This window comes from Phascolarctos cinereus, unplaced genomic scaffold (genome assembly GCF_003287225.1).
Source record: "Phascolarctos cinereus isolate Bilbo 61053 unplaced genomic scaffold, phaCin_HiC Scaffold_3;HRSCAF=262, whole genome shotgun sequence".
NCBI classification, from domain to species: domain Eukaryota; kingdom Metazoa; phylum Chordata; class Mammalia; order Diprotodontia; family Phascolarctidae; genus Phascolarctos; species Phascolarctos cinereus.
Window position 1 is genome coordinate 52,527,296 of NW_027555736.1, and position 23,583 is coordinate 52,550,878.

Sequence of the window (23,583 nt, forward strand, 5' to 3'; positions counted from 1 at the left end):
CAAATGTTAGGAAAATATATTTTACAGGGAACTTCAATCTGCTTTGTATCTTCTGTCTACTATTCCTAAATCTGTCCTCTGGGGCAAAGTGGAACAGTATATCCCTCTTCCACATACAATCCTTGAAATACACGAAGAAAGATAACATGGCAGCTAAGTGGTACAATGGATAAAAAAACACTGAATTAGGAAGATGATGTAAAATCTGAGCTCAGACATTTACCAGTTGTATTAACCTAGGCAAGTCGCTTAAACTCCAGTTTCCTCATCTGTAAAAATGGGTACAATAATAGCAATTACCTCATAGGGGTGTTGGAGGATCAAATGAGATATTTCTTAAGTGTTTGCAAACCTTAAGGCACTATATACTATATATGCTATGATGTCATCATAATGGCGATGTCTCCACAGTTGTTCTTCTGCATGCTATACATTCCCAATTCTTTCAACTGATAATATCATCTCCAAAGGTAGAGGAATTTTATCATCCTTATTTGGTTACTCTTCATTTTGACAAGGTCTTTCTTATAACATGCTTCCTAAAATTGAACACAATACTCCAAATAAATAGAGATCTGGGCAGAGTATGGCAGGATTACCACCTCCCTGGTCCTAGGCATTAGTCTTCACTTAACACCTGGTATCCAAAATCATGTCTCTGTACATTGTACTTTGGATCTCCTATAATTTTGATTCTTTGGGGATTATACTGTCCAATGACTTGCAGCACCACTGGGAGAATACTGTGGCCCATAAAAGATATTAGTCATACTCGTTATCTTGTTCTTCTCTTATTTATGGAGATATGGAGAAATAATTTTTATCTTGTTCAGGGGAGTTCAATTAGAAACTTTCCTGGAACAAGTTGCTATCCTGTCATTATTCTTTTTATGTTTAGTGCAAAATTATTTCTTCCTGTAATTGAATAAACGTAATTATGACGTATGCTTATCTTCTGTAGATTTGTTGAAAGCATGCTCCGTACAACTTCAGTAGGAAACAGGATGGCAATGTATGTTTCCTATCCTATTCCTACCTGATTTTAATTTCCTCTACTAGATTCTGTATTTTGACGTTGTATCTTTGTTCCATGCAATTTGGAGATTATGTACGAGTACTTAGTAATGGTTTACAGCTATTAAAAACTTGTTCTGAAGTTGTTATGGGTCATGTCTTAGCACTAGTAAACAATAGTTTGGTTTGCGATGATGCTCCAGCTCCAGCACAATTTACGGTTTAGTTTTCAAGGATGTTTTGAGGGGTTTTGGCTATGTCAGCAAGTTTCTCTGGTGTTTAATTATAGCCACCAGGTTATGTTTTGTGAGGTATTCGATAGGAATTAAGTCTTTGCAGCTTATAGTTTGTAGTTGCTATTGTTTCCCTTGTTATCAGTGTTATTGATCATCTTCATCATCACCTCCCCCAAGCCTGTGAGTTCTTCAGGGTCAGGGATAGTACATCCCATTTAAGACAGGAATTTCCTGAGGGAAAGGCTTCCTAATTAACTAGTCTATGGTCTCTATGTGCTTGTAAACATACTAGGCCCTAGGGATATGGTTGGAAAAGGGAGGGGTGCCTGTCCTTGGAGAGCTTCCATTCTACAGACATGTATTTCTGCATGCATCCAAGCAACCAGCAGGGGGCGCTGAAGCAGAGTCCTGGGCTCAGCAAAGGAAACCACGTAGCCTCCGCCGCCTGTTAGGTCCGGGCTTCCAAGCTGAAGCCCTTGGCTTCAGGGTCTCCCCTGGACTCGGGGTGAGAGGTCATGAGCACGTCACAGGAGTGCTAAAGGGGCGTCCATCTCAGCTGCCGAGTCTAACGCCATCGAAGTTTAGACTTAGGGTGGGTTGAGGGGGCGGTGCTAATGGAAGGGGCGGGATGTCAGGGCCCTGACGTAACATCATCGCAAGGGGCGGAAATACGTCAGAAACAGCAAAGCTTCCTCCGCTGCTGCCATGATTGGGAGGTGGCAGCGGTGGCCTTCGCGCACGCGCAACATCCGGGGCCGTTCGCCTCGTCCTAGTGAGGACGTGGCAGCCCCGGAGGCCTCCGTGCGCGGGGGAGGCACTTCCGGCGGCGACACGACGGCCGGCTCGGAACCGGAAGTGGGGCCTGGGAGTCGCGACGCCGGGAACGCAGCCGGGGCAGGCGCCGGATCTGGAGCCGGGTGAGGCCTTTGAGAGGGGGGAGAGGTCGAGGACAGGAGGACTGAGAGAAGGCTGGGGAGTGACGAGACAGACTTGACGTTCGGGGGGCCCTTCCTGGGCGAACCCTGTGCGCAAGGGAAGGGAGGAGCCCGGGGGCGGGGCTGCGGCCAGGCGGGAGTGGACGGGGCCGGAACCCCCATCACCGCGAGCCTTCACCTTCTTACTCCCGGCCCGGGCCGAGGGCCCCACCCGGTCCGGCTTCCCGCTTGCCTCCCTTATCCCCTTGGGTCTGCAGCGCGGGGGGTCACCCAGCCCGGAGTCCTCTTTGACCGGAAGAGGTGATGCTGTTGTCCTGCCTGCCCACTCTTCCAACCTTTAGCCGTGGCTGTCGGGCTGAGGACCCACCGGCCGCCCACTTGCGTCTTCTCAGCCTCTACAGGGGTAGCCCCCCAGCCTTCGGAGCCAAGGGGAGCTCTCCCCGCCCCCTCGGGACTGTCACCCGGGGACCCCCCGCCCGCCACGCGTGTGCACCTTGCTGCGTGTGCTTGTTGTGGGGCCTGTGGCTCGTCTCTCCCACGCACCCCGTCTTCGAGGGAGAGAAACCCTTCTTGTTCGCCCTCCCGCCTCCCCTTTTCTCCTTTTGTACATGTACGGTTGGCTGATCATGTTGACAGCCCATGCCGTAGAGGTGGCAGGAGCTGAGAATGCTCTTCATTAAGCCTCACAGAGTCAGTGCCTTGGGGCTTGGAAGGGACCTGCCTTGCACCTTAGCAGAAGGGTTGAAGGTGGGATAGCATTTAGGTTTACTGTTGCCAGACAGCTAGTCCAGATTCTGTAGTGTTTGTTCTACTATTTCCTATTCAGTGAAAGTTATTGAACCTTTCTCTGTGTGTGCTAGGCAGTGAGAATGCAGAGACAAAGATATGACCATTTCAGACATCTTAGTACGATTGGTTTGGGGGGGGGGGGTGAAGAGGGATTTTACTTGAATTGTATTGTGGATATAAGTAGTCTCAGAATCAGGTTGTGTCATTGTGAGCCTTACCAGAAAACTTGGAAATGGGTTGCTGTTCTACACCAGGGAGAATAGTTTGCACTGTGAAACACCGGATAGGGGCTCCAACCAAATCCTGACTCAGAGCAGAAACTCACAGAGGACTTTGCTCAAGAGCAGACATCTAGCCAGCCTCAGTCCCATCTTGAGCTGAGTATCACTTATATCATATGTTGCAACTTTGAAAAGCTAGTTTCTGAACCTTCTCTGTCTCCTTCTCCTGCCCTGCAGGTGAGGCCAGTTTGGGGATGCACTCAAGATGAATGTCAATCAGCCAGCTCCCCCTGGGGTGCCGTATGGACAGCCTCAGCCTGGCTACACTGGGTATCAGTCCAGCTATGGTGGGCAGCCAGGACCTATAATCCCGCCTAGTCCTTATGGAGCCTACAATGGTCCCATGCCAGGCTATCAGCAGCTGCCTCCCCCAGGTATGTGTTTGAGTTACTTGTAAGGTATGAGGAGGTGGTGGCGGCATCCTGTTGAGGGTCTTTGGGGGTCTTTGGTGTAAATACTTCTTTATGTGTGCCACTTAGCATCTACTCTTTCTTATTTCTGGTTCTGATTCACCTTTGTGACATTTAATGGATGTGTAGCTTCCACGTCGTTGATAATTCATTGCTTATAGATATCACCATGAGGTGGTGTTCTAGTTTCCTTGGACTACAGCCAGTCTGGGCGTGCTGGCAGGGACTAGATGGGGAAGGGGCATGGCTACCAGTTACCCAGTAGGGGTAGGTGCTTTTCAAGCCTCTGGATGGTAGGACCCTTGTTGTTTGGTGTCCTATATTGGTCTACCTTGAGAATTCTTGAACTATTTCCGGTGATTGGGTTTGGCTCTTCAGGACTGACTAGGTCTAAGAACTTGAGAAACTGGCTGTTCAGTAGAAGGGATAGAGTTTACACATCTGACTTTTTAGGCCTTTTATAAATTTCTGCTGAGATCATTTGCTTCTGTCACAGCCTTACTTCAGGCACCTCAGTCTTTTGGGTACTGTGTGTGTTTGGAGGGCTTTGAAAAATCACTCTGACATTATAGGGTTCATGTTTTATTATAATACTCCTTCAAGAAGTGTAGTACTGATTGTGCGGGCAAATGGGATTCTGTACCTTATTTCAGGTTACTCAGAGGAACATCTTAGAGAAGAGAGTATATCTTTGGTGTGTGTGCCACACACTGTTTTTAATGACAATGAGAAGAGGGGAGACCACCAAGGACTTGTGGAAGAAATGTGAAAAATGAGAATGAAGTATTAGAATTCAGAGTTGGTAATGCTGAGACTGACAGGAGGTGAAAAATAAGTTCTCAGATTTGTAATATGTCCCTGCTTTGTCTTGATTTGGGACTTTGGTCATGACAGAGTCCAGCTTAGGCCTCTAACTCCTGACGTATGAAACAGGAGTTTGGCATCACCTGAAGAGTCATCTCTGAAACAGGAACAAGTCTGGGGCCCTGCTGTGATTCATCGATATCAATACCTTAGTTTATAAAGGACTTTGTACTTCACAAAGCACTTTCACATACTTTTTTCCCCCCTTTTGGCTGGGCAGTGGGGTTAAGTGACTTGCCCAGGGTCATGCAGCTAGTAAGTGTTATGTATCTGAGGCTGGATTTGAACTCAGGTCCTCCTGAATCCAGGGCCAGTGCTGCATCCACTGTGCCCCCTAGCTGCCCCTTCACGTACTTTTTAATGACAATAATTTTCATTTGTATAGTATTTTGAGGTTTACAAAGTGTTTTCCTCATAACCATGTGAAGTAGGTAAAATAAGTATCCCTGTTTTCCAGATGCGACAAATGAAGCTTAAAATGTTTGTATGATTTGGTCTCAAAGCTAGTAAATGGAACCGCTGGAGCAGACACTCAGGTCTTGACTGCTAGGCCAGTGCTCTTTTAAACATGTCATGATACTTCTGTAAAGTCAGATTTGTCATGTCCCTTCTGGTGTCTCTGCCTCCACTGAGAGCAGAACAAAAGAAACTGGGCTGGTTTTGTGGAATAATATTCTGATCAAGATTTAGGGGACTTGAGTTTCACTAGTTCTCATGACCTCAGGCAAGTCATTTTAATTTCAATGATTGTTGTTTCTTTATCATTTGAGCATATTAGACTAGATGATCTCCAAGGCTTCTATCATCGCTGAAATTCTGTGATTCTAACTGTGAAGGCAGAACAGAAGTGGTGTAGAAGAAATGAATAATGGAGTTTCCTTATGGGGGAAAAAGGGAGTGGTAGTGGTGGTGGTGGTGGGGGAGGATGGAGCTGCCCTCAGAACCTCTTAAAGGGTATAGAGGGGAGGTTATATCTTTCCTTAGGGATAGAAATGGGTTCATAGGATCATAGATTTAGATCTGGAAGGGATCTGAGAGTTCATCTAGTCTAAACTCTTCATTTGACAGATTAATAACTGAGACCTATAGAAGTTAAGCAACTTGTGCAGAGTCACACAAGTAAGGGTTAGAGCTGAAGTTCCAGTCTGGCTCTTCTGACTCCAAAACAAGCCTTCTTTCCATTGCACCATGTAACCAGTGGAGTCAGGAATGACAGCGCTTGTGAGAGGAGATTAGGGACAGGGTACAAACGAGAAGATGTTGGGAAGAGGCCTGGCTGAGATGTGCCAGGGACCCAGAGAGAGGAGGTGAAGAGTAGGTGACAACGGTGGGTTCTCTACCCTCACCCTCTCCTTCACATACTTTCATAGTCAAAGTCTATGTCGTGCCCTTCCAAAATTTCTTATCTTCCCCTTTATGGTTTATCAAATTGCTAATCCTTAGTTGAGATGATTTTTCCTAGGAAATGGTAACATCTGGGCTGTGAAAGGGCAAAACTATACTGAATTGGGGAGTCAGGTCAAGTCGTTGAGCATTTATTAAGTGCTTACTATATGTCAGAAACTGTGCTAAACTCTTAAGGAGAGAAAGAAAGGCAAAAACAGGCACTGTCCTCACGGAGCTCCCATTCTAGTGGTGAAGACAACCTGAAAACAACTATGTACATGCAAGGTGTTCACAGTAAACTGGAGGTGATCTCCAGGAAAGCACTAGCATGTGGGGCAGGGAAGAGGATTGAAAAAGGCCTCTTGCAGAAGATGGGATTTGAGCTAACACTTGAAGGAAGCCAGAGAAGCGGGAGGTAGAGATGAGGAAAGATACAATTCAGGCTTGTGGGAGACAGTAAGTAAAAAGGCACTTAGTTGGGTGCACATGGAGTGTCGTGTGCAAAGAATGGCAAAGAGGCTGGTGTTGCTGGATCATAGAGTACATGGAGTAAAGTATGAGAAAACTGGAAAGGTTGGAAGGAGCCAGGTTATGAAGAGCTTCGAAAGCCAAACAGAAGATTTTATATTTGATTCTAGAGGTAATAGAGAGACAGCAAAAGGAAGTATGGTAGGGGGATGGTAGGATGATATGGTCAGAAATCTATGCTTTAGGAAAATGACTGGCAGCCCAGTAGGGAAGAGAATTGGGGCAGGTAGATGAACCAAAGAAGGCTATTGCCTGGACTTAAGGTGATGAGGGCCTGTGTTGGAGGAAAGGGTTATATATAAGAGATGTTGAGAAGGTAGAAGCCACAGGATTTGGGTTTTGTGACTGATAGAGGGCTCAGCCAGTGACAGTGATAGGGGTGAGGGGGGAGCTTGCTGTTCAGGGTTCCAGGACAAGAATGGCTTCCATGGCTAGAATTGACAATCAGTAGTTTCATCTTCACTGTGAGGCAGTGGGAGTGACCAGTAGGTGCCTGAGCTCACTGGATCGCTATTTTGAGTCTCTGGTCCAGGGTAGAAAAAAGAAGACCTTTTGGTAATCACTGAGTTTCTGTCCATTTCTCTCAGGTGTGCCAAGAGCACCACCTTCCTCGGGAACACCCCCATCCTCTGCTACAGCCCGAGTTCCTAGTGGCCCGTCTGCATATGGCCAGTTTGGCCAAGGAGATGTGCAGAATGGGCCAAGCTCCACTGTTCAGATGCAGAGGTAAGTGTTTGGGTCACCCTTGGTTTATCTCAGATAAAGAGAGATGCAGATGGTATCCAGGCTACATGAGCAGTAGGCAACAGTGCGAGTGGGTCCCCTTCCTTTTGCTGTCTATTCCCTTTCATCTCTCTTTTTCCCTTTCCTCCTTTCTTGACCTATTTTCCTTCTCCCCATCTTTTTTATTTCTCTCATTTCCTTTCCCTAGTCCTCTGCTATTGGTGGTATACTGGCCTCTTAGCTAGGGTTCTGTTTCACATTCTGTCCTTTGAGCGCTAGGCTCTCTGCCACTGGATTTTTTCTCATCTAGACACCATTCAGCAGTTAACATTACTGCCCTTACTGAGTTCCACCCCTAGGAAAGAATAGGAAGGGTCTTTGAGATCCCTTAGGCCTGCTCCTGTCACTAGACTCAGTATATGACTGGCTGGCTGACCTCAGGCCAGCCTTGTCCCAAAGCACAGAGAAAAGAGCAGCCCCTCCATTTCAGAGGCAGAAGCAATGAAAACTGGGATGAGGGGCATAGCAGGGAGGCGTAGGTGAGATATTATCCGAAGTATTTGGCAAAGTAGTGCTCAGGTCCTTCAGCAGCCTTTTCCACTAGGGCATTGTTTCTCATTTAATGAAGGAGAAGGCAGAGGGCCCCAGAATTTAGATTTATACGTTGTGGTGAAAGAAAGTGAGAGAAATAGCCTGGGAAACTTCCTGACCTTTGTTAGCTGAACATGTGGCAAGTGACCTTTATCTTCTTGGGTCCATGAGATAAATATATGTTTGATAAGAATGAAATGAGCTCTTAATCATCCATGCTAATACAAGGGTGGTTGATGAAACAGGTATCCATTGAGTACCAACTTTGTGCTTAATGAGCTAGGTGTCAGAGAGTACAAAGTATAGTCTTGTCCACAGTGTAGTGGGGAAGATAAAACTAATAGGAATGAAACAATAAACAAAATTCTAAACGTAATATATATATGAATACTGTTAATTGTGGATTACAAATTAAAGAAAGAGGTGAGAGAGCAAAGTCTTCATGGTAATATAGTCTACTTTAGCATAGAGTTTGGGATGGCAGGTCTGTCTGGGCTTCTGTCCAAGGGAGTTTTTTCCCCCACAGAAACACCAGAAGGACCTTGTTATATTATAGGCCTCTAACATGTACTCCAAGGGTAGTATTTTAGCCAGACTCCTTTAAATTACTTTGATTTAATTTTCAAACAACAAAATCAATTAAATATAACATTTATAACTATTAACAGTTAAGATTTAATACACATAGTATGTCCATAATAGTTTATTGGTTGTTTCTTCTATTTGTCAGTCTCATTTTAAGGCAACAGGAATACCACTCTGCCCTTTAGTACTTGACAGAACATGGGCAAGTAAGTTAGCCTGTATGGACCTCTGCTTTCTCCTCCGTGAAACAAGGGATTGAAGAAGCCTTGGTGATCCTTTCAACCTGTGATCTCCTGTGATCCATCTTTATGTATAGAGTTTTCTCTCTCTTGCTGTGTCTGCTTTCTCCACTTGATGTCACTTCCTAGAAACCTTTCCAAATTTCTTTAGTGGTCTTATATTTATCATGTCTAATGGTAACATGACCCCTCAGTTCAGAGCTTCCTTTCATTTCTTACTTGCCATGTGGCCATGGCCTGGTCACAGTCTCTCTGAGCCTAAGGCAGGTCTCTAAGACCTGTTTTCTACATTTTAGATGGTTTGAGATTTGTATTAGTTCGCCATTGAAATCACAGATCCTTGATGTACTGCTGTTATGCCATTGTAGTACACTGATAGTTCACTTCGTTACACTGGTATACTGATATACATACACTGATACAGATCATTCAGCTATTCACCAGATGCAGAGTATTAAGGTTTTCCAATACATCTATATTTATGAAAATTCATTTCTAAATAAATTCCATCCATATCTATTGTATATCTTATTTTTTATGATTACATTCTTGGAGTATATTCCCAATAATGACATTATTTGATTAAATTTCATGATTCTAGGGGCAGCTGGGTGGCTCAGTGGATAGAGCACTGGCCCTGGATTCAGAAGGACCTGAGTTCAAATCCACCCTCAGACATGTAACACTTATTAGCTGTGTGACCTTGGGCAAGTCACTTAACCCCATTGCCTAGCCAAAACAAACAAACAAACAATTTCATGATTCTTTTAAAGTTTTAGATTATATATAAAAAGATTCTATTTATTTTCAGTTCTAGCAGCAATGTGTATACATGTTTTTTAAAACTCTTATAGCAGTGAGTTTTGTCACCTGGTATAATTTGAAATGTGGTTTTGTACTAATATTTGAATAGTGGCTCTGAAACAATTGGATGTGTCTGATGTTTTTTGTTGTTATTATTGAGTTGTGTCCAGTGCATTGTGACCCCATAAATCATAGCATGTCAGTGCTGCCTTTGGGGTTTTCTTGGCAAAGATACTGGAGTGGTTTGCCATTTCATTCTGCAGTGGATTAAGTGAGGCAAACAAAGATTAAGTGACTTGCCCAGGGTCACACAGACAGTATCTGTCTGAGGCCAGATTTAAACTCAGATCTTCCTTATTCCAGGCCCAGCGCTCTATCCACTAAGCAACCTAGCTGCCTTCATATCTGGAGTTAGGAGAATGCAAAATACTTTAAAACAGATAATGAAACTACCCTATGAAGAGCTCATTTAGGAGGAGTTGAAAAGTTTTTTAGCCTTCTTTTCCCCAGTCAGCTGACATTTGAAAGCAAGCATTGCCTCTTATACTCATGCAACGTGCTGGCCTGAGATGAACTGCTCTCTGAATTTGTTTACTTTATGGCTCACACCTGTATTTTGGGAAGAAGTCTCAAATAGCATTCATCTGACCAGTAGACTGTTAGTATAACACAGTGCTCTTTCACTTCTAGCCCTTGGACTGTGGACTGCCATACTGTGGCAAGTAATGTCAGTGACGGGTTTAGGCAGAGAAGGTGGTGATGTCATGGTTATGCACTCTGAAGTTCAGAACTAGATTTGCCATAAATGCCACCAAAAAAAAAAGGTTCACAGTATTGTCTCATGAATATCTAACCCAATATCTCACTGTTGAGAGGAGATGATTTTGGATTCTTGAAGGCTTTGCCATTAGAGTACAGTCTCTGGTGGGTTTTTCCCAGGTGAAAAGGCTTTGAATGTGATCTCAGTGATACTGTTGACAGATACTGTTGTCTAAGGACCAGCCTGTTTCAGTTTGGAGCTTCACCACCAGGTTGGCAGCAGGGTGATGTTTTGGTGGGGGGGGGCTGGGGTAGAGAAGTCGTAGGACCCCTTAATGATAGTCTGCTAAGTTAGAGAGATTGCAGTGTCTGCAGTGAAAAACCTACCACATCAGTGAAATCACAGATCCTTGATATATCGAAGAAATTCACAATTTGAATAATCAAGAAGTTGTACCATTTCTGTATAGATGTGAAAGGAAAACTGAAGTCTTGGCAGAGCCCAGGCTAGGGGGAAAGAAGGGTAAGGTAATTTGGAAGTAGGGATTCTTGCCAAGTTTGCCAGGGTTCCTAGATCTCATTATTACCTTTATTTCCACTCTCTCCTCAGGCCCCCTGTGTCTCAGCCGTTTGTGCCAGCCCCAGTGGCCCCTCTGGTGAACCAGCCAGCTGCATTTCAGCCATATGGCCCTCCCCCAACCAGTGCACAGGTGACCACTCAGATGGCAGGAATGCAGATCAGCGGCCAGGCTGCCCCTCCTCCTTCAGGATTAGGCTATGGTGAGTGCCTGGGGGTGCAAAGACTTTGTTTCCTTCCCTTCTCTTCCTGTCCCCCAAGGAGTGGAGAAAAAAACCATTTATTAAGCTCTTACTGTGCCCAAACATAAACCTTGAAGGTATAAATAGAAAAGTAAGAGTTCCTCTGATGGGTGATACAACACACACAGAGGCTTTCAGTTTTTTAGTTGGATGGGAAGGCACAGCATCTTTGGGGTGCAATGGCAAAGCAGGTGATCATGCATCTTTAGTGACATTTCCATTAATTAAGCAATACCAGCTTTTTATATGGAACCACTGGATGCTGCCAAGCACTTTGCCATTGAGTTTTGTTTTCCAGGTCTTTGGTAGCTATGGCTGATATAAGCTATAAGGTTCTCTGATGGGTTCCTTGACTCTGCTTTCCTGTGCCTCTTGGTATCAAAAAATGGGATAATTACAGCCGCCTCTGCTATGTGGATAGAGAAGTAGCTTGTTAAAAGCAGGAATTAGGGACCAAGGTAGTAACTTATCCTCTTCTGTTCTTCAGGGCTACCACCTACATCAATGGCTTCAGCCTCAGGAAGTTTTCAAGGCTCCAATCTATATGGCTCTTACCCTCAGAACCTGGCTCCACCCACTAGCCTGGCCCAGGCTCATCCTGGTGCCCAAACCCCACAGCGCTCTGCCCCTATGCAGGCTTCTGGTTTCCCACCCACAGCAGCAGGGGGCCCCAGGCCTCCTTCACTTGCTGGACCATCCATGCCTGGACAGAGCTTTGGGGGGCCCCCAGTAAGCCAGTCCAACCATGCATCCTCACCTCCCCCACAAACTCAGCCCCCAATGCCTGGCCCCCCAGGACCACCACCAGCTATGCACTCCTCCCAGCCAGGCTATCAGCTACAACAAAATGGTGAGTCTTCCCCCCACTGGCTTTGTCAGAGCTGGGGGCTCTGGCCATCTGTGTGCCATGAATTTAAGTACTATTTGTTGGACTAGTGGTTTTCTGTATAGGATAGAAGGTAGATTGTCAGCAGCTCCCCTTCCCAGGAGTCTATGATAATTTTGATAATCACATTGATAGAACACTTGAAGATTTACGAAGTATTTTTCTTACCCAGCCCTTGGAGATAGAATAGCTGGTGCAAGTATTGACTCCATTTAACATGGGAAAACTGAGGCTTAGAGAAGTTAAGGGACTTGCCCAGGGTCACACAGCTATTATGCATCTGATCCCGGACTTGGGACTTCAAGATTAGTTAGTGTTCTTTACACTTGATTTTTTCAAGTTGGTGGTGAGTGAGCTATATCACTGTACCTCAGTATTTATCTCCTTTGTTTGTGGAATGCCTTAGGCCTTGTGAGAGGGGATGGGGAGGAAGTTATGGGGTTATGATCTTCACGCCTTTGCCTCGCAGGCTCCTTTGGACCAGTTCGAGGCCCTCAGCCCAGCTATGGGGGAGCCTACTCTGGAGCACCCACCTTTGCCAGCCCACCTGGCCCTCCTCAGCCACCTCCCCCGAAGCGCTTGGATCCTGATTCCATTCCTAGCCCTGTAGGTACACTGTGTTGTGACCGTGGCTGTTTGTGCACATGTGTGCTGTGAGTAGTGTCCATGTGTACACCTGCGTGTGTCTGTGTATGTGTGCGCTAAGCTGGAGAGAATCTTAAGCAACATTGCTCAGTCCTATTCCCTCATCTTTTTTTTCTTTCTTTTTCTTTTTTAAGGGCTTAGAGTAAATATTGGTTGTTATTTGCGGTAAGGGGGGATAGGGTAGGACATAGTGTGAACCTCCAAAGTTTGTGGAGCTGTGGTGAGGTTTAGTGAGTATATAACTAATAGACGCACCTTGGAAGTCTTGGGGACTGACCGCCTCATCTTTGGAGCATGAGCTGAGGCCATTTCTCCCACAGTTAAAACCTGATTAGATAGAGCTCTTCCTCCCTGGAACATTCCAGTTTCATTGATACCGAAGGGAGTTTTTTCCCTGTTTACTATGGGAATATGAATTGAAAGGCCTATAGCAGAAGTACGTTCTTTCAGAAAGAGAGTGAATTTTTTCCCAGATGTGGTTAGAAGTTTGAGAACCAGTGAGGCTCAGTCTGGATGCCATGGGGCTGCTCTCTCTTGAATCAGCCCCCCCGACCATTTGGTGTGTTGCTCACTCTGTAATTCTTTCAAGTTATCATATTTCATTGTGTTCTCTTCCCGCTCTCTGTGGGGTTGGTCCCCGGGGAGGAGCCACTCCTGTGATGGCAGCCTGCCTGGCTGAGGGTAGAGTGAGCAAAAGCTTTCCTCAGGTAATTGGAGCTCTTTTGGAGCCGTAGAAGACCAGCTGGTTTGAAGTCATACCCTTTCAGTGGAATGATGAGTGTCCCAGGTGGCTGGCTACCTGCTCGGTAACTGGTCAAGTGGGAACACCCCTTTCCCTCCCTGGAGCATCTCTGCCTGCCCAGCTCTTCTCCACACTCTCCCTGCTTGGCATCCATCTGTGCCCTGTTCCTTGTCCTTCTGCATCACACCTTGAGCCACCAGAGCCTTTGAGTTGGGAGGCTAGGGACGTAGGAGCTCCCATACCCAGACAGAATCTGGTTTCATGATGTTTTCAGAGCTCCAGATGTATGTGTCTGACTCCCTCAGGGCTGAGAGAAGTAACATCTGCTTGTTCTTTTGTTTCTCTCCGTGTGTCCTTTTGCTGCCTTTATTATTAAAACACAAACTAAAAGCAACTCAATGAGCTGCCTCCTCAGCAGAAAACCAGGCACAGAATAGACCCCGATGCCATTCCTAGCCCAGTAAGTCCGGGGGTGGGGAGTGCTCGTCTTCTCCGTGTTGGTGCCACCTGTGCATGCTGTGACTTCAGCTTCACTTCCTTCACTGTGTTCACCCTTTCCCTAGCTCCTTTCATTCTTCGACCCACCCATCCTCCCACTGGCAGGAACAGCATGCATGTCTCTGCTTACTATGTTGCAAAGAAAGTAGAGGGATGGGAACAGCAGCACGTGAAGAATGGGGGTGAAGTTTCTAGAAAACTCTTATTAATATAAGTAAGCCACCATTCTGTTCACCTCACCTGATTAATACCTCCCCTCCTCACTTGGTTTCTTGAGGCATAAAGACTGGGTGAGAGTAGGGGTCAGATTTTCCCCACTTTGATGCTGGTCTATTGTGGATGAGTCCAAGCCTCTTTAGAGGCACTGGTCTACAGGGCCTTGGTGCTTTGGGACTAAGCTGTCTATAAGAGTGCTTGCCAGCTTGGGTTGAGGGGTGGTGTAGCTGGTTCTGGGCCTCTTCCTCATGAACTTGGATACTGTTGACTTTAACCCTCCTTCTGCTATGGAGGACTGGAATATGAGGTGGGGGAATCAGAAGCATGTCTTCTCCCTTACTGTTGGCTTCATTTACCCCTTGCTGGGGTGACTGAAGATGACCATGCTGGTCAAGAATGTCATCACTGGCCCACCAAATTTTTCTCCTCTTTCCCTTCAGCATCTTTGTAGGGTGAAGGGAAGCTTTGGACCAAAATAATGTTCTCTATTCCACTGTAAGGATTAAGGGGGTCTTAGGATCAGGGTTAGGGTAGCAAGGATGCAGCATCTTTCCTGTGCTCATGTCTAGTGCTCCTTTGAGACAAAGGCAGCTTTTGTTTCCCTGCCCACCTCGCCATTTATCCTCTTTGCCCATTCCATTGAGTGTGGAGTCATTTCAGGTAGATTCATTTTCACCTTGTTACCATTTGTTTTCCTTTTGACTCAGAATGTAACTTATGGGAAAGAAAAGGAAGTCATGTTGGGGAGAGGGAATTTGATCAGCCTAAGGGTCTATATTTGGATTGCCCTAGAATCATCAAGAGAGGTTGGGCAGGGTGGGTTAACCATTTGTGGGGGTCAAGTGATTTCATTGCCTAGCCCATTGACCACCTGACATACTCCTCCTCCATCCCCCAGTTTTGCCCGCTCAGAGTGCTGTTGGCTTGACAGTGGGGATTATCAAGGGTGGGGATTGGGTTTATAACCTATTCGTTGGTATCTCAGTGGAAAGGGACCTAATTTAGGAGGTTGGGTGTGGGTAGGTATGTTGCTTGGTGAATCATCAGAGTCTGTTGTACAGCTCTGTTCTCTTCCATTTCTTGGCTTTCTGTGGTCTGGTTCCTTCCTTTTTACATTTATCCCATTCTCCTCATTCCTGCAGATCCAAGTCATTGAAGATGATAGGAATAACCGGGGGTCAGAGCCATTTGTCACTGGAACACGAGGCCAAGTCCCACCCCTGGTTACCACCAACTTTTTAGTGAAAGACCAAGGTGAGCAGGGCACTGACGCCTTTCTGTGGAGTCTTTCCCTTCTCCATCCCTGAGGGGCCTTCGTAATTTGGATGGAGGTAAACTTAACCATAGTCTACAGCTTGAGAATTAGGTTTTTGTCATGTCTAAGCAGGACATACCCCTTATAGCAAGGAATAAAGCCACTTTTGGTGCGATTATAGGGTCAGTGGGTAGGGGTGTTCAGTAAGACAAACTGTCTAAATTTGGCCCTCTACATTTCCTGCAGGAAATGCAAGTCCCCGATATATCCGGTGTACATCATATAATATCCCTTGCACATCTGACATGGCCAAGCAGGCTCAGGTGCCCCTAGCAGCTGTCATCAAGCCACTGGCCAAGCTGCCCCCTGAGGAGGTGAGTGTTCTGGGCAGTGGGGTTGGGAGGGAGCAAGGAGTCCCTCTGGGTGATCAGGGAGGTGGGAGTAAATAATAGTTATAAGAGTCATTTATTTTGTGCTTTAAGGTTTTCAAAGTGCTTATTTGAATTGAACAGTCCTATTATTATTCCAGGAAATGGCTCAGAGAGGTTAAGGGACTTCCCCAGGGTCACACAGCTAGTGTCCCAGGCATGATTTGAGCTTGGGTCTTTCCTGACTTCAGCACTCTACCTACTGTGCCACCCAAGTGCAGAGGGTGATCGCGTTTTAGTTGTGTGGATAGGGCTGAAGGTCTCATTGCTTATCATTCTGAGGCCTATGTTTAGAAAGAACTGTAGAGATAAAACTGGGTAGGAGGACTTTGGAGGTTCCAGTCAGTCTGACAAAAGACATTTGGTTTGGGTAAATGGGGTGGGAGTGGGGAAGGTGGGATTTGAGTTACCAGTTCTAGGGAGTTTAGACATAGCTGATATCTCAATTTTTCCCTTTGTCAGGGGAAGGCAATCTTTCTCTTCTGCCTAGATCCTTCTCTTGTTACCCAGTCCCTTAACAGATAGACTACTTGGGTAATGAGAACTAAGCAGCTGCCAAATGAGACCCTGCTGGGAGGATCCACAGCACATGGATCCTAGAGGCCTCACAAGCACTCCTGGGGGGAGGGAGGCGGTTAAATGGGGCCTTATGTCGATAACTGTTCCCATCCTGACCCATTTAATTTTGGAAGGGTTGTAATGGGTTTGGCTGAAGATTTTGAAGTTCCTCCAAAGGCCCCTACTTTCCATCTCTGTTTTACTTGATGTATGTCTGCTCTAGCCTTAGAGAGGTAGTTGGGTACTTGGCTGGAAGATCCTCATCTGCTTATGTTCATCAACCCAAGGGAACAACAGGAGTCACTGATACTTAGGAATGGTGGAGGGCAGAAGTCATGAGTATGTAGAGGTCAGGAATCCTACATATTTAGGGGGAGTTGAGAGTAGAGGGTAAGGAGTCTTAAACGCTTAAGGGGGAGGAATAAGAACAGGGTCTGAAGTAAAAGCTCCCAGAAGAATCTGGGAATTTCCATCTTGGTTCCTGTCACAGCCCTCAGCTAAATGGAACCCGCATAGCTAGTCTTCAGCTCTCCCAGGAGGGAACTGATCTTAGAGATGGGGAGATTACAGTACCCATACTTTGAGGGACATATTTCCTGTGACCATTGCTCCCTTCGCCCTTTTCCCTTCCTCCCTCCATCTCTTCCTCCAGGTTGTTCTCATTCCTCTCCCCTGCCCCAGTGCCTGTCCCTCTCATGTCTGACCCATCCTGGTTCCCCTGTGTCTCAGCTCCTCCCCTCTCTTCCCTAGGCCCCACCGTACGTTGTGGACCATGGGGAATCAGGCCCCGTGCGCTGCAATCGCTGCAAAGCCTACATGTGCCCCTTCATGCAGTTCATTGAAGGTGGGAGGCGCTTCCAGTGCTGCTTTTGCAGCTGTGTTACTGAAGGTCAGTCTGTGGATGAGGGCTGGGAGTGGTGTATCTGGGGCTATAGCAGCTCCATCTGAAGAATATTGGGAAAATTTGAGAACCGGTGGGAATGAAGCTGAGAGTTTGAAGTCTGAGTTCAGTATAGGCTGCCTCTTTCTTATTCGTGGAAATTGAGAAAGTGGTTTTCTTGGTAACATCCCACTGTACCCTTTGACAGTTCCTCCCCAATATTTCCAACACTTGGATCACACTGGTAAACGTGTGGACTTCTATGACCGTCCTGAGCTTTCTCTGGGCTCCTATGAATTCCTGGCTACTGTGGATTACTGCAAGGTGAGGTTAGAGGGAGGTGGAAGGGTGGCTCAGTCTGAGCCTTTCCTATTTCTTTTCCATTTCATCCTCTTGCTTCTCAGTCAGTCTCTTGATAACTCTCCTTTCCTCTCATGCTTCCTTCCACCTCAGAACAACAAGTTCCCTCGTCCCCCTGCCTTCATCTTCATGATTGATGTCTCCTACAATGCTGTTAGGAGTGGCCTTGTCAGGCTCCTCTGTGAGGAGCTCAAGTCACTGTTGGACTTCCTGCCCAGGTTAGGGACCATGAGCTTAATTCTCTTCTTCCCCTCCTCCCCCTCCCCCAGGGTGGTGGGACAGCTGGGCTGTTAATGTGACCATTGGCCTGATAACCTTCTGGGTGATGGGGTGGCTGGTATGTAGAAGGAGGGGTGCATCTACTGAGGAGTATTGCCTCCTACAGGGAGGGAGGGGCAGAGGAGTCGGCCATATGTGTGCTTTGTCACGTACAACAAAGTGCTGCACTTCTACAATGTGAAGAGTTCCTTGGCTCAGCCACAGATGATGGTGGTATCTGATGTGGCTGACATGTTTGTGCCACTGCTGGATGGCTTCCTGGTCAACGTCAGTGAGTCCCGAACAGTCATCACCAGGTGGGGTGCAGGACCAATTGTTTGTGTCAGCATGACCTGTGATGGGGGGGGAAGGAGCTATTGGTTGGGCCCCCAGGGTCCCGTGGGGTCCTTTTTTCAGTTTCTACTTTATCTAGTCCATCCTTCACATTGCTGCCTGAATAATTTTCCTAACATACTCCTCTAATTAAGTTGTCCTACTGAAAAACTTTTCGTGTTCCCCATTGCCTCCTAAATAAAGTAAAAACTTAGCCTGCCTTTCAAGGCTTTCCAGAGTCTGGCTACAGTATCCATTTCTACCCATCCACACTGAGGCTTTTCCAGCCAAACTGTACTACTGCTCTGTGAACCTCCAGCCCCATTAAATGTCTTTCATTTCTTGTCAGGTGCCTTCTCCTCTCCTTCCTCCAACAAGCTGAAAGGCATCTCTCTTTTTTTTTTTTTTTAAATTTCTCATTCTTTTTGACTTTTCCTTGGTACTTATATTCGGTCCTTAGAGTTAGTAGAGTACATTTCTTGTTCTTCTTGATAGATGGTAAGTTTCCTGAGGGCGAGGGCTGTGCTACTTTCTGTTTGCATCCCCAGTACTTGACACAGTGCCTTGCACGTGATATGTGCTGGATTGAATTGTAATTGGGGCTGCAGTCTGTGATTGGAGGCTTTGGTGGTTGGGCCCTGGATGGGTAGGATACTGATGGAGGTAGCCATTCAGACTGACTTTTCTTACTCCTTCAGTTTGTTGGACCAGATTCCAGAAATGTTTGCAGATACGAGGGAGACAGAGACAGTGTTTGCCCCCGTGATTCAGGCTGGAATGGAGGCCCTGAAGGTAAGCATAGGGCTGTCATAGGCTATTTAGAATAGAGTGTTAGATGTGACTCCAGGTGCTTCAGGGATTGTTTGAAACAACTTGCCAGCCCCTCAATACGTTGGTTGCTAGAGGGAAGGGTCTGTTTAGCCAAAATGTTCATGGCTCTTCTTCCTGCCCCATCTGCAGGCTGCCGAGTGTCCAGGGAAGTTGTTTTTGTTCCATACGTCTTTGCCCATTGCAGAAGCCCCTGGGAAGCTGAAGAACCGAGATGACCGGAAGCTGCTTAACACTGACAAGGAGAAGGTGGGCTGGGGCGAGTGGGCTTAGATGAGAAATCTCACCCCCTACAAACTGCATGCCTCTGACACGGTTCTTCTACCTCCCACTGATCCTTTGATACAGCCTGTTTCAGAAATAAGCTGGGATTCATAGTGGCTCCCTGTAGATACGTTACATTTTTTTTGTATCTCACACAGTGCTCAATAAGTAATGAAATATTTGTTGACGATAACTCCTTGTCCCTTCCTCTCTTTTCCCAGACCCTATTCCAGCCACAAACAGGCTTCTATCAGTCCCTGGCCAAGGAGTGTGTGGCTCAGGGCTGCTGTGTGGACCTGTTTCTCTTTCCTAACCAGTATGTAGATGTGGCCACCCTTGGGGTAGTACCCTATCATACTGGTGGCTCCGTATACAAGTACGCTTGCTTCCAGGTATGGGCTCTGGACACTCAAACATACTGACTGACAACAAAAGCATTGGCAGAGCTGGGAGCTTTCTGTCCCACTTGTACTGTTGATGAGGATAGTGTCAGAGACAGTTTGTGGGCTGGGGGGTCAGGGAGGAGAGTAGTTCTGGAAGGTACTGGGGGTGGGTGGGGATGGCCCATACTGTGAGGGGAGTCAGCAGTGTGACTTGAGGCCTGGGAAACTGCAGGTGGAAAGTGACCAGGAGCGTTTCCTCAGTGACCTACGTCGGGACGTACAGAAGGATGTTGGCTTCGATGCTGTGATGCGAGTCCGGACGAGCACCGGTTGGTCCTGGGATGGGAAGAGGAAATGTATAAGGGAGGGAGGTTTCAGGTGAGGTTTGGGGAGCTGCTCTTACATAGGCTTTGTCCTGGCACTGTCTCTGTGACCTCAGGTATCCGGGCTACCGATTTCTTTGGAGCCTTCTATATGAGCAACACGACAGATGTCGAGCTGGCAGGTCTGGACGGGGACAAGACAGTGACTGTAGAATTCAAGCATGATGATCGCCTCAGTGAAGACAGCGGAGCCCTCATCCAGGTTAGGAAATGAGACCCAGCAAGGAAATGTCAGTTACCTCCTGTCTCTTTCTGTGAAGCAGTGGCTAGAGGCCATTCTGGGAGTTCTAGTCACATTAACTGTGGCCCTGTGACCTTGGGCAAATAACTTCTCACTGTCTCAGGCAACTTTCAGACTGTCACTTGGCCAACAGTTACTGCTGATAGGCGTCACAGAAGTTTCTTGGCCTGTAGTTTCCTACAAAGGACAATAAAATCACAAGTCTAAATGAATACACCCCTCCACCCCCAATTATTCTGCTGTGTTTGTTGGGGGCAGTACCAAAGAAGGAGGCTTTTGGGGAAGGGACTGTCTGATTCTTGCTTATCTCTGCCCATCCAGTGTGCTCTGCTCTACACAAGCTGTGCAGGGCAGCGGAGGCTCCGTATTCACAACCTGTCACTGAATTGCTGTACCCAGCTGGCTGACTTATATCGGAATTGTGAGACTGACACGCTCATTAATTACCTGGCCAAGTTTGGTAAGGGATTGGCACTTGAATAGGTAGGGGAAATGTTGGGGACAGGAATCAGAGGTCTGTTTGGTTAAGTTTGATGAGGTGAGTTGTGAGACCATGGGCACATCACCTATCCTTGTCTGCTTCAGTTTCCTTATCCTTAAAATGGGGATAAGAATAGCAGCACTGCCTCTTAGGGTTGTTGTAAGGATAAAGCAAGATAGTATTTGTGACACATTTGCAAACTTTAAGGCACTATGTAAATGCTAGCTGTTATTATTAGTGTCTTATAGCAGGGTGACTTGGAATGACCTGCCTTGTATTCTTTTTCTCTCTTAGCATACCGGGGAGTACTGAGCAGTCCCGTGAAGACAGTACGTGATGCTCTTATCAGCCAGTGTGCCCAGATCCTGGCTTGTTACCGAAAGAATTGTGCCAGCCCATCTTCTGCTGGACAGGTTTGGGAATAAGGGGTCGATGGAAGTGTGTGGTTGAGAGTTGAAGTTGCAGAGGAGATGAAAAGAAAGGAGGAATCCTAGGCTGGTTTTGATAGGAATTCCCCCAGGTTCCCTCAGTGTCCCTCTTCTCTTCTTCCTTCTTCAGCTCATCCTTCCAGAGTGCATGAAGCTTCTCCCTGTTTACCTGAATTGTGTGCTGAAGAGTGATGTCCTGCAGCCTGGGGCTGAGGTCACCACTGATGACCGAGCCTACGTTCGGCAGTTGGTCACTTCAATGGATGTGGCAGAAACCAATGTCTTCTTCTATCCTCGACTCCTACCACTGGTGAGGATGAGGGTTGGTATGTGAGCTCTTGCTAGGGAGAAAATGAACTTGGGGGAGAAGGTAGGCACTGATGAGAGTGTGAGAGCCCAGCCTGGGAGAGGGGGAGAATCTGAGCCAATTGGTATTGTCTTGGTTAGGGGTTTACTGGTTCCCAGTGGTCTGATCCTCTTTCCTTCCTCTACTCCCAGACAAAGGTTCCAGTGGAAAGCAGTGCCGAACCACCGGCTGTCCGGGCATCCGAGGAACGCCTCAGCAAGGGAGATGTGTACTTACTGGAGAATGGGCTTAACCTTTTCCTCTGGGTTGGGGCCAGTGTGCAGCAAGGTGTTGTCCAGAGCCTCTTCAGCGTCCCTTCCTTCAGCCAGATTAACAGTGGCCTGGTGAGGGGCTGGAAATCTGGAGGGAAAGAGGGTTGTAGGTGATGTTAATGAGCGAAGGCAAAGTTATAGGGACTTAGTATGTTGGATAGGATCTGCTGGTCTTTTCCAAGTATTACAGAGGCATGGGATGGAATTGTCTCATCTCAGATCCTGTCTTTCCTTTGTTTCATGGGGCTGTATTCATGACTAGGCTAAGATACAGTAACCTGGCCATAGGGGAAACCATGAGTTCTGTGTTTTCTAGAGTGCCCTGCCAGTCCTGGAGAACCCATTGTCTAAAAGGGTGCGTGACCTCATTGACAGCTTCCGAGCGCAGAGATCCCGATATATGAAGGTACTAATCTCTTCCCAAGTTCCCCTTGTGTCATTGACTTCCTGGGTGTGATTGGGCCAGGGATGATTCTGAAGAATAGGGGTGGAGGAGGGGTGTTGGATTGGTTTGCTTCCACCGTCCTCCCATGTAATCTCTGCTTTGGCATCAGCTCATCGTGGTGAAGCAAGAGGACAAGTTGGAGATGTTATTCAAGCACTTCCTGGTGGAGGACAAGAGCCTGAATGGAGGTGCATCCTACGTAGACTTTCTGTGTCACATGCACAAGGAGATCCGGCAGCTGCTGAGCTAGAGGAAGTGGGTGCGGGGCAGAGGGCTCCAGGCCAGCTCCCCACACGTCCCCAGGACAGCAGGGAAATCTGGACAGTTGCATATAATATAAGTCACGTAAGCAGAGATCCCCTCAGTCTCAGGAGGGTGGGGGAGGGGCTGGGGAGGGTAGCCCCTCTCTGGGTCCAAGTGTCTCAACACTCAACTATGTCCTGCTGCTGGCAGGTGCTCCTTCTATCCCCCTCTTTCCTGCTAACCCTGTCATAATGAATGTAGTTTCTCAGTTCACTGTGTGTGACTCAGTGTTGGGGGTGCAGAGGCACCCAAACTCTGGGAATACTCTGTGTCCATTTGGGCCAATCTCTAAGCCAAGAGAGGGGGCAGCAGGAGTGAATGGTGGGGATCCGGGGGTTGGGGCAGTGGTCAAATGGGACAGAAAAGAGGATTCAGGGTGCTGGTTCAGCTATTATCAATGGCTTCCTATATTAGGGATGACATGTAGGGTGTACAGGAGCCGGGGGTGGGTGGTAGGGAGTCCAGTGTTTCTAGGCTAGCCCAACTCTCCTACACCCGTGGGAGCAGCAGACACTGGGGGGAGGGAGGGGGAATTTTGGGGGTGGAGGAGGAAGTTGTCGGCCTCCAACTTTTTCTCCCTGCCCCCAATGTCTGTTGTTCACTTTCCGGGTGGAGACCCTGGGGCTTCTTTCTACCCACCCCTTCTCTGCTAGGAGAGCCTGGGACCCTTCATGGAGGTGGACGAAATTGCGGACGTTTTGGGGGGGTAGGGAGCCGTGTCACCAAGCCCCTTTCCCGTGGGGGTGTTTAACACTGGATGGTTCTGTAGGGAGCCCGGTCATCAACTTGCAATACCTCACAGAGCCAACCCTCCTGGCCCTGACCCCGCTGCCTTGCCCCGGCCCCACGGGCCCCCGGGCCCCCGGGCCGGAGTTGGAGAGGCCCAATGGACAATGGTGCAGGAGCCCTGGCCTGCCCGACGCCACGGTTTCTGGCACTGACCCGTTAGGACAGCCGAACCTTTTAACAGACCCAGGTCCAAGGGCAGGCACTGAGCTGGAGATGGGGGACGCCCCGGGCCTCTCACTTCTCCTCACTGGTTTATTTTTTCAATGCATCTTTAATTTGTAAAGAAACAAATAAAATAAATTAAGATGTATTAAGATCGCCTGGTTCTTGGCCCGGACGAGAGACATGGGTGGGAGCTGGTCGTAGAGGCGCGCATGCGTGAAGGAGGTGCTCTTCTT

At 47.4% G+C, this 23,583-nt stretch overlaps 1 protein-coding gene across 1 annotated transcript; it reads left to right on the plus strand.

Annotated features, from left to right (window-relative positions):
- The first annotated feature begins 1,993 nt into the window (after positions 1–1,993).
- SEC24C (SEC24 homolog C, COPII component) lies at positions 1,994–23,495 on the plus strand. The gene is given in 24 exon segments (XM_021006028.2): positions 1,994–2,167; positions 3,433–3,629; positions 7,031–7,169; positions 10,755–10,924; positions 11,451–11,813; positions 12,319–12,455; positions 15,093–15,204; positions 15,452–15,579; positions 16,942–17,080; positions 17,280–17,395; positions 17,525–17,649; positions 17,817–17,843; positions 17,845–18,006; positions 18,721–18,814; positions 18,983–19,099; positions 19,336–19,506; positions 19,730–19,826; positions 19,937–20,082; positions 20,443–20,581; positions 20,897–21,015; positions 21,161–21,340; positions 21,529–21,720; positions 21,965–22,054; positions 22,203–23,495. Coding segments are annotated over 23 exon segments (3,273 nt in total). The 5' UTR covers positions 1,994–2,167; positions 3,433–3,460; the 3' UTR covers positions 22,344–23,495.
- The last annotated feature ends 88 nt before the right edge of the window (positions 23,496–23,583 follow it).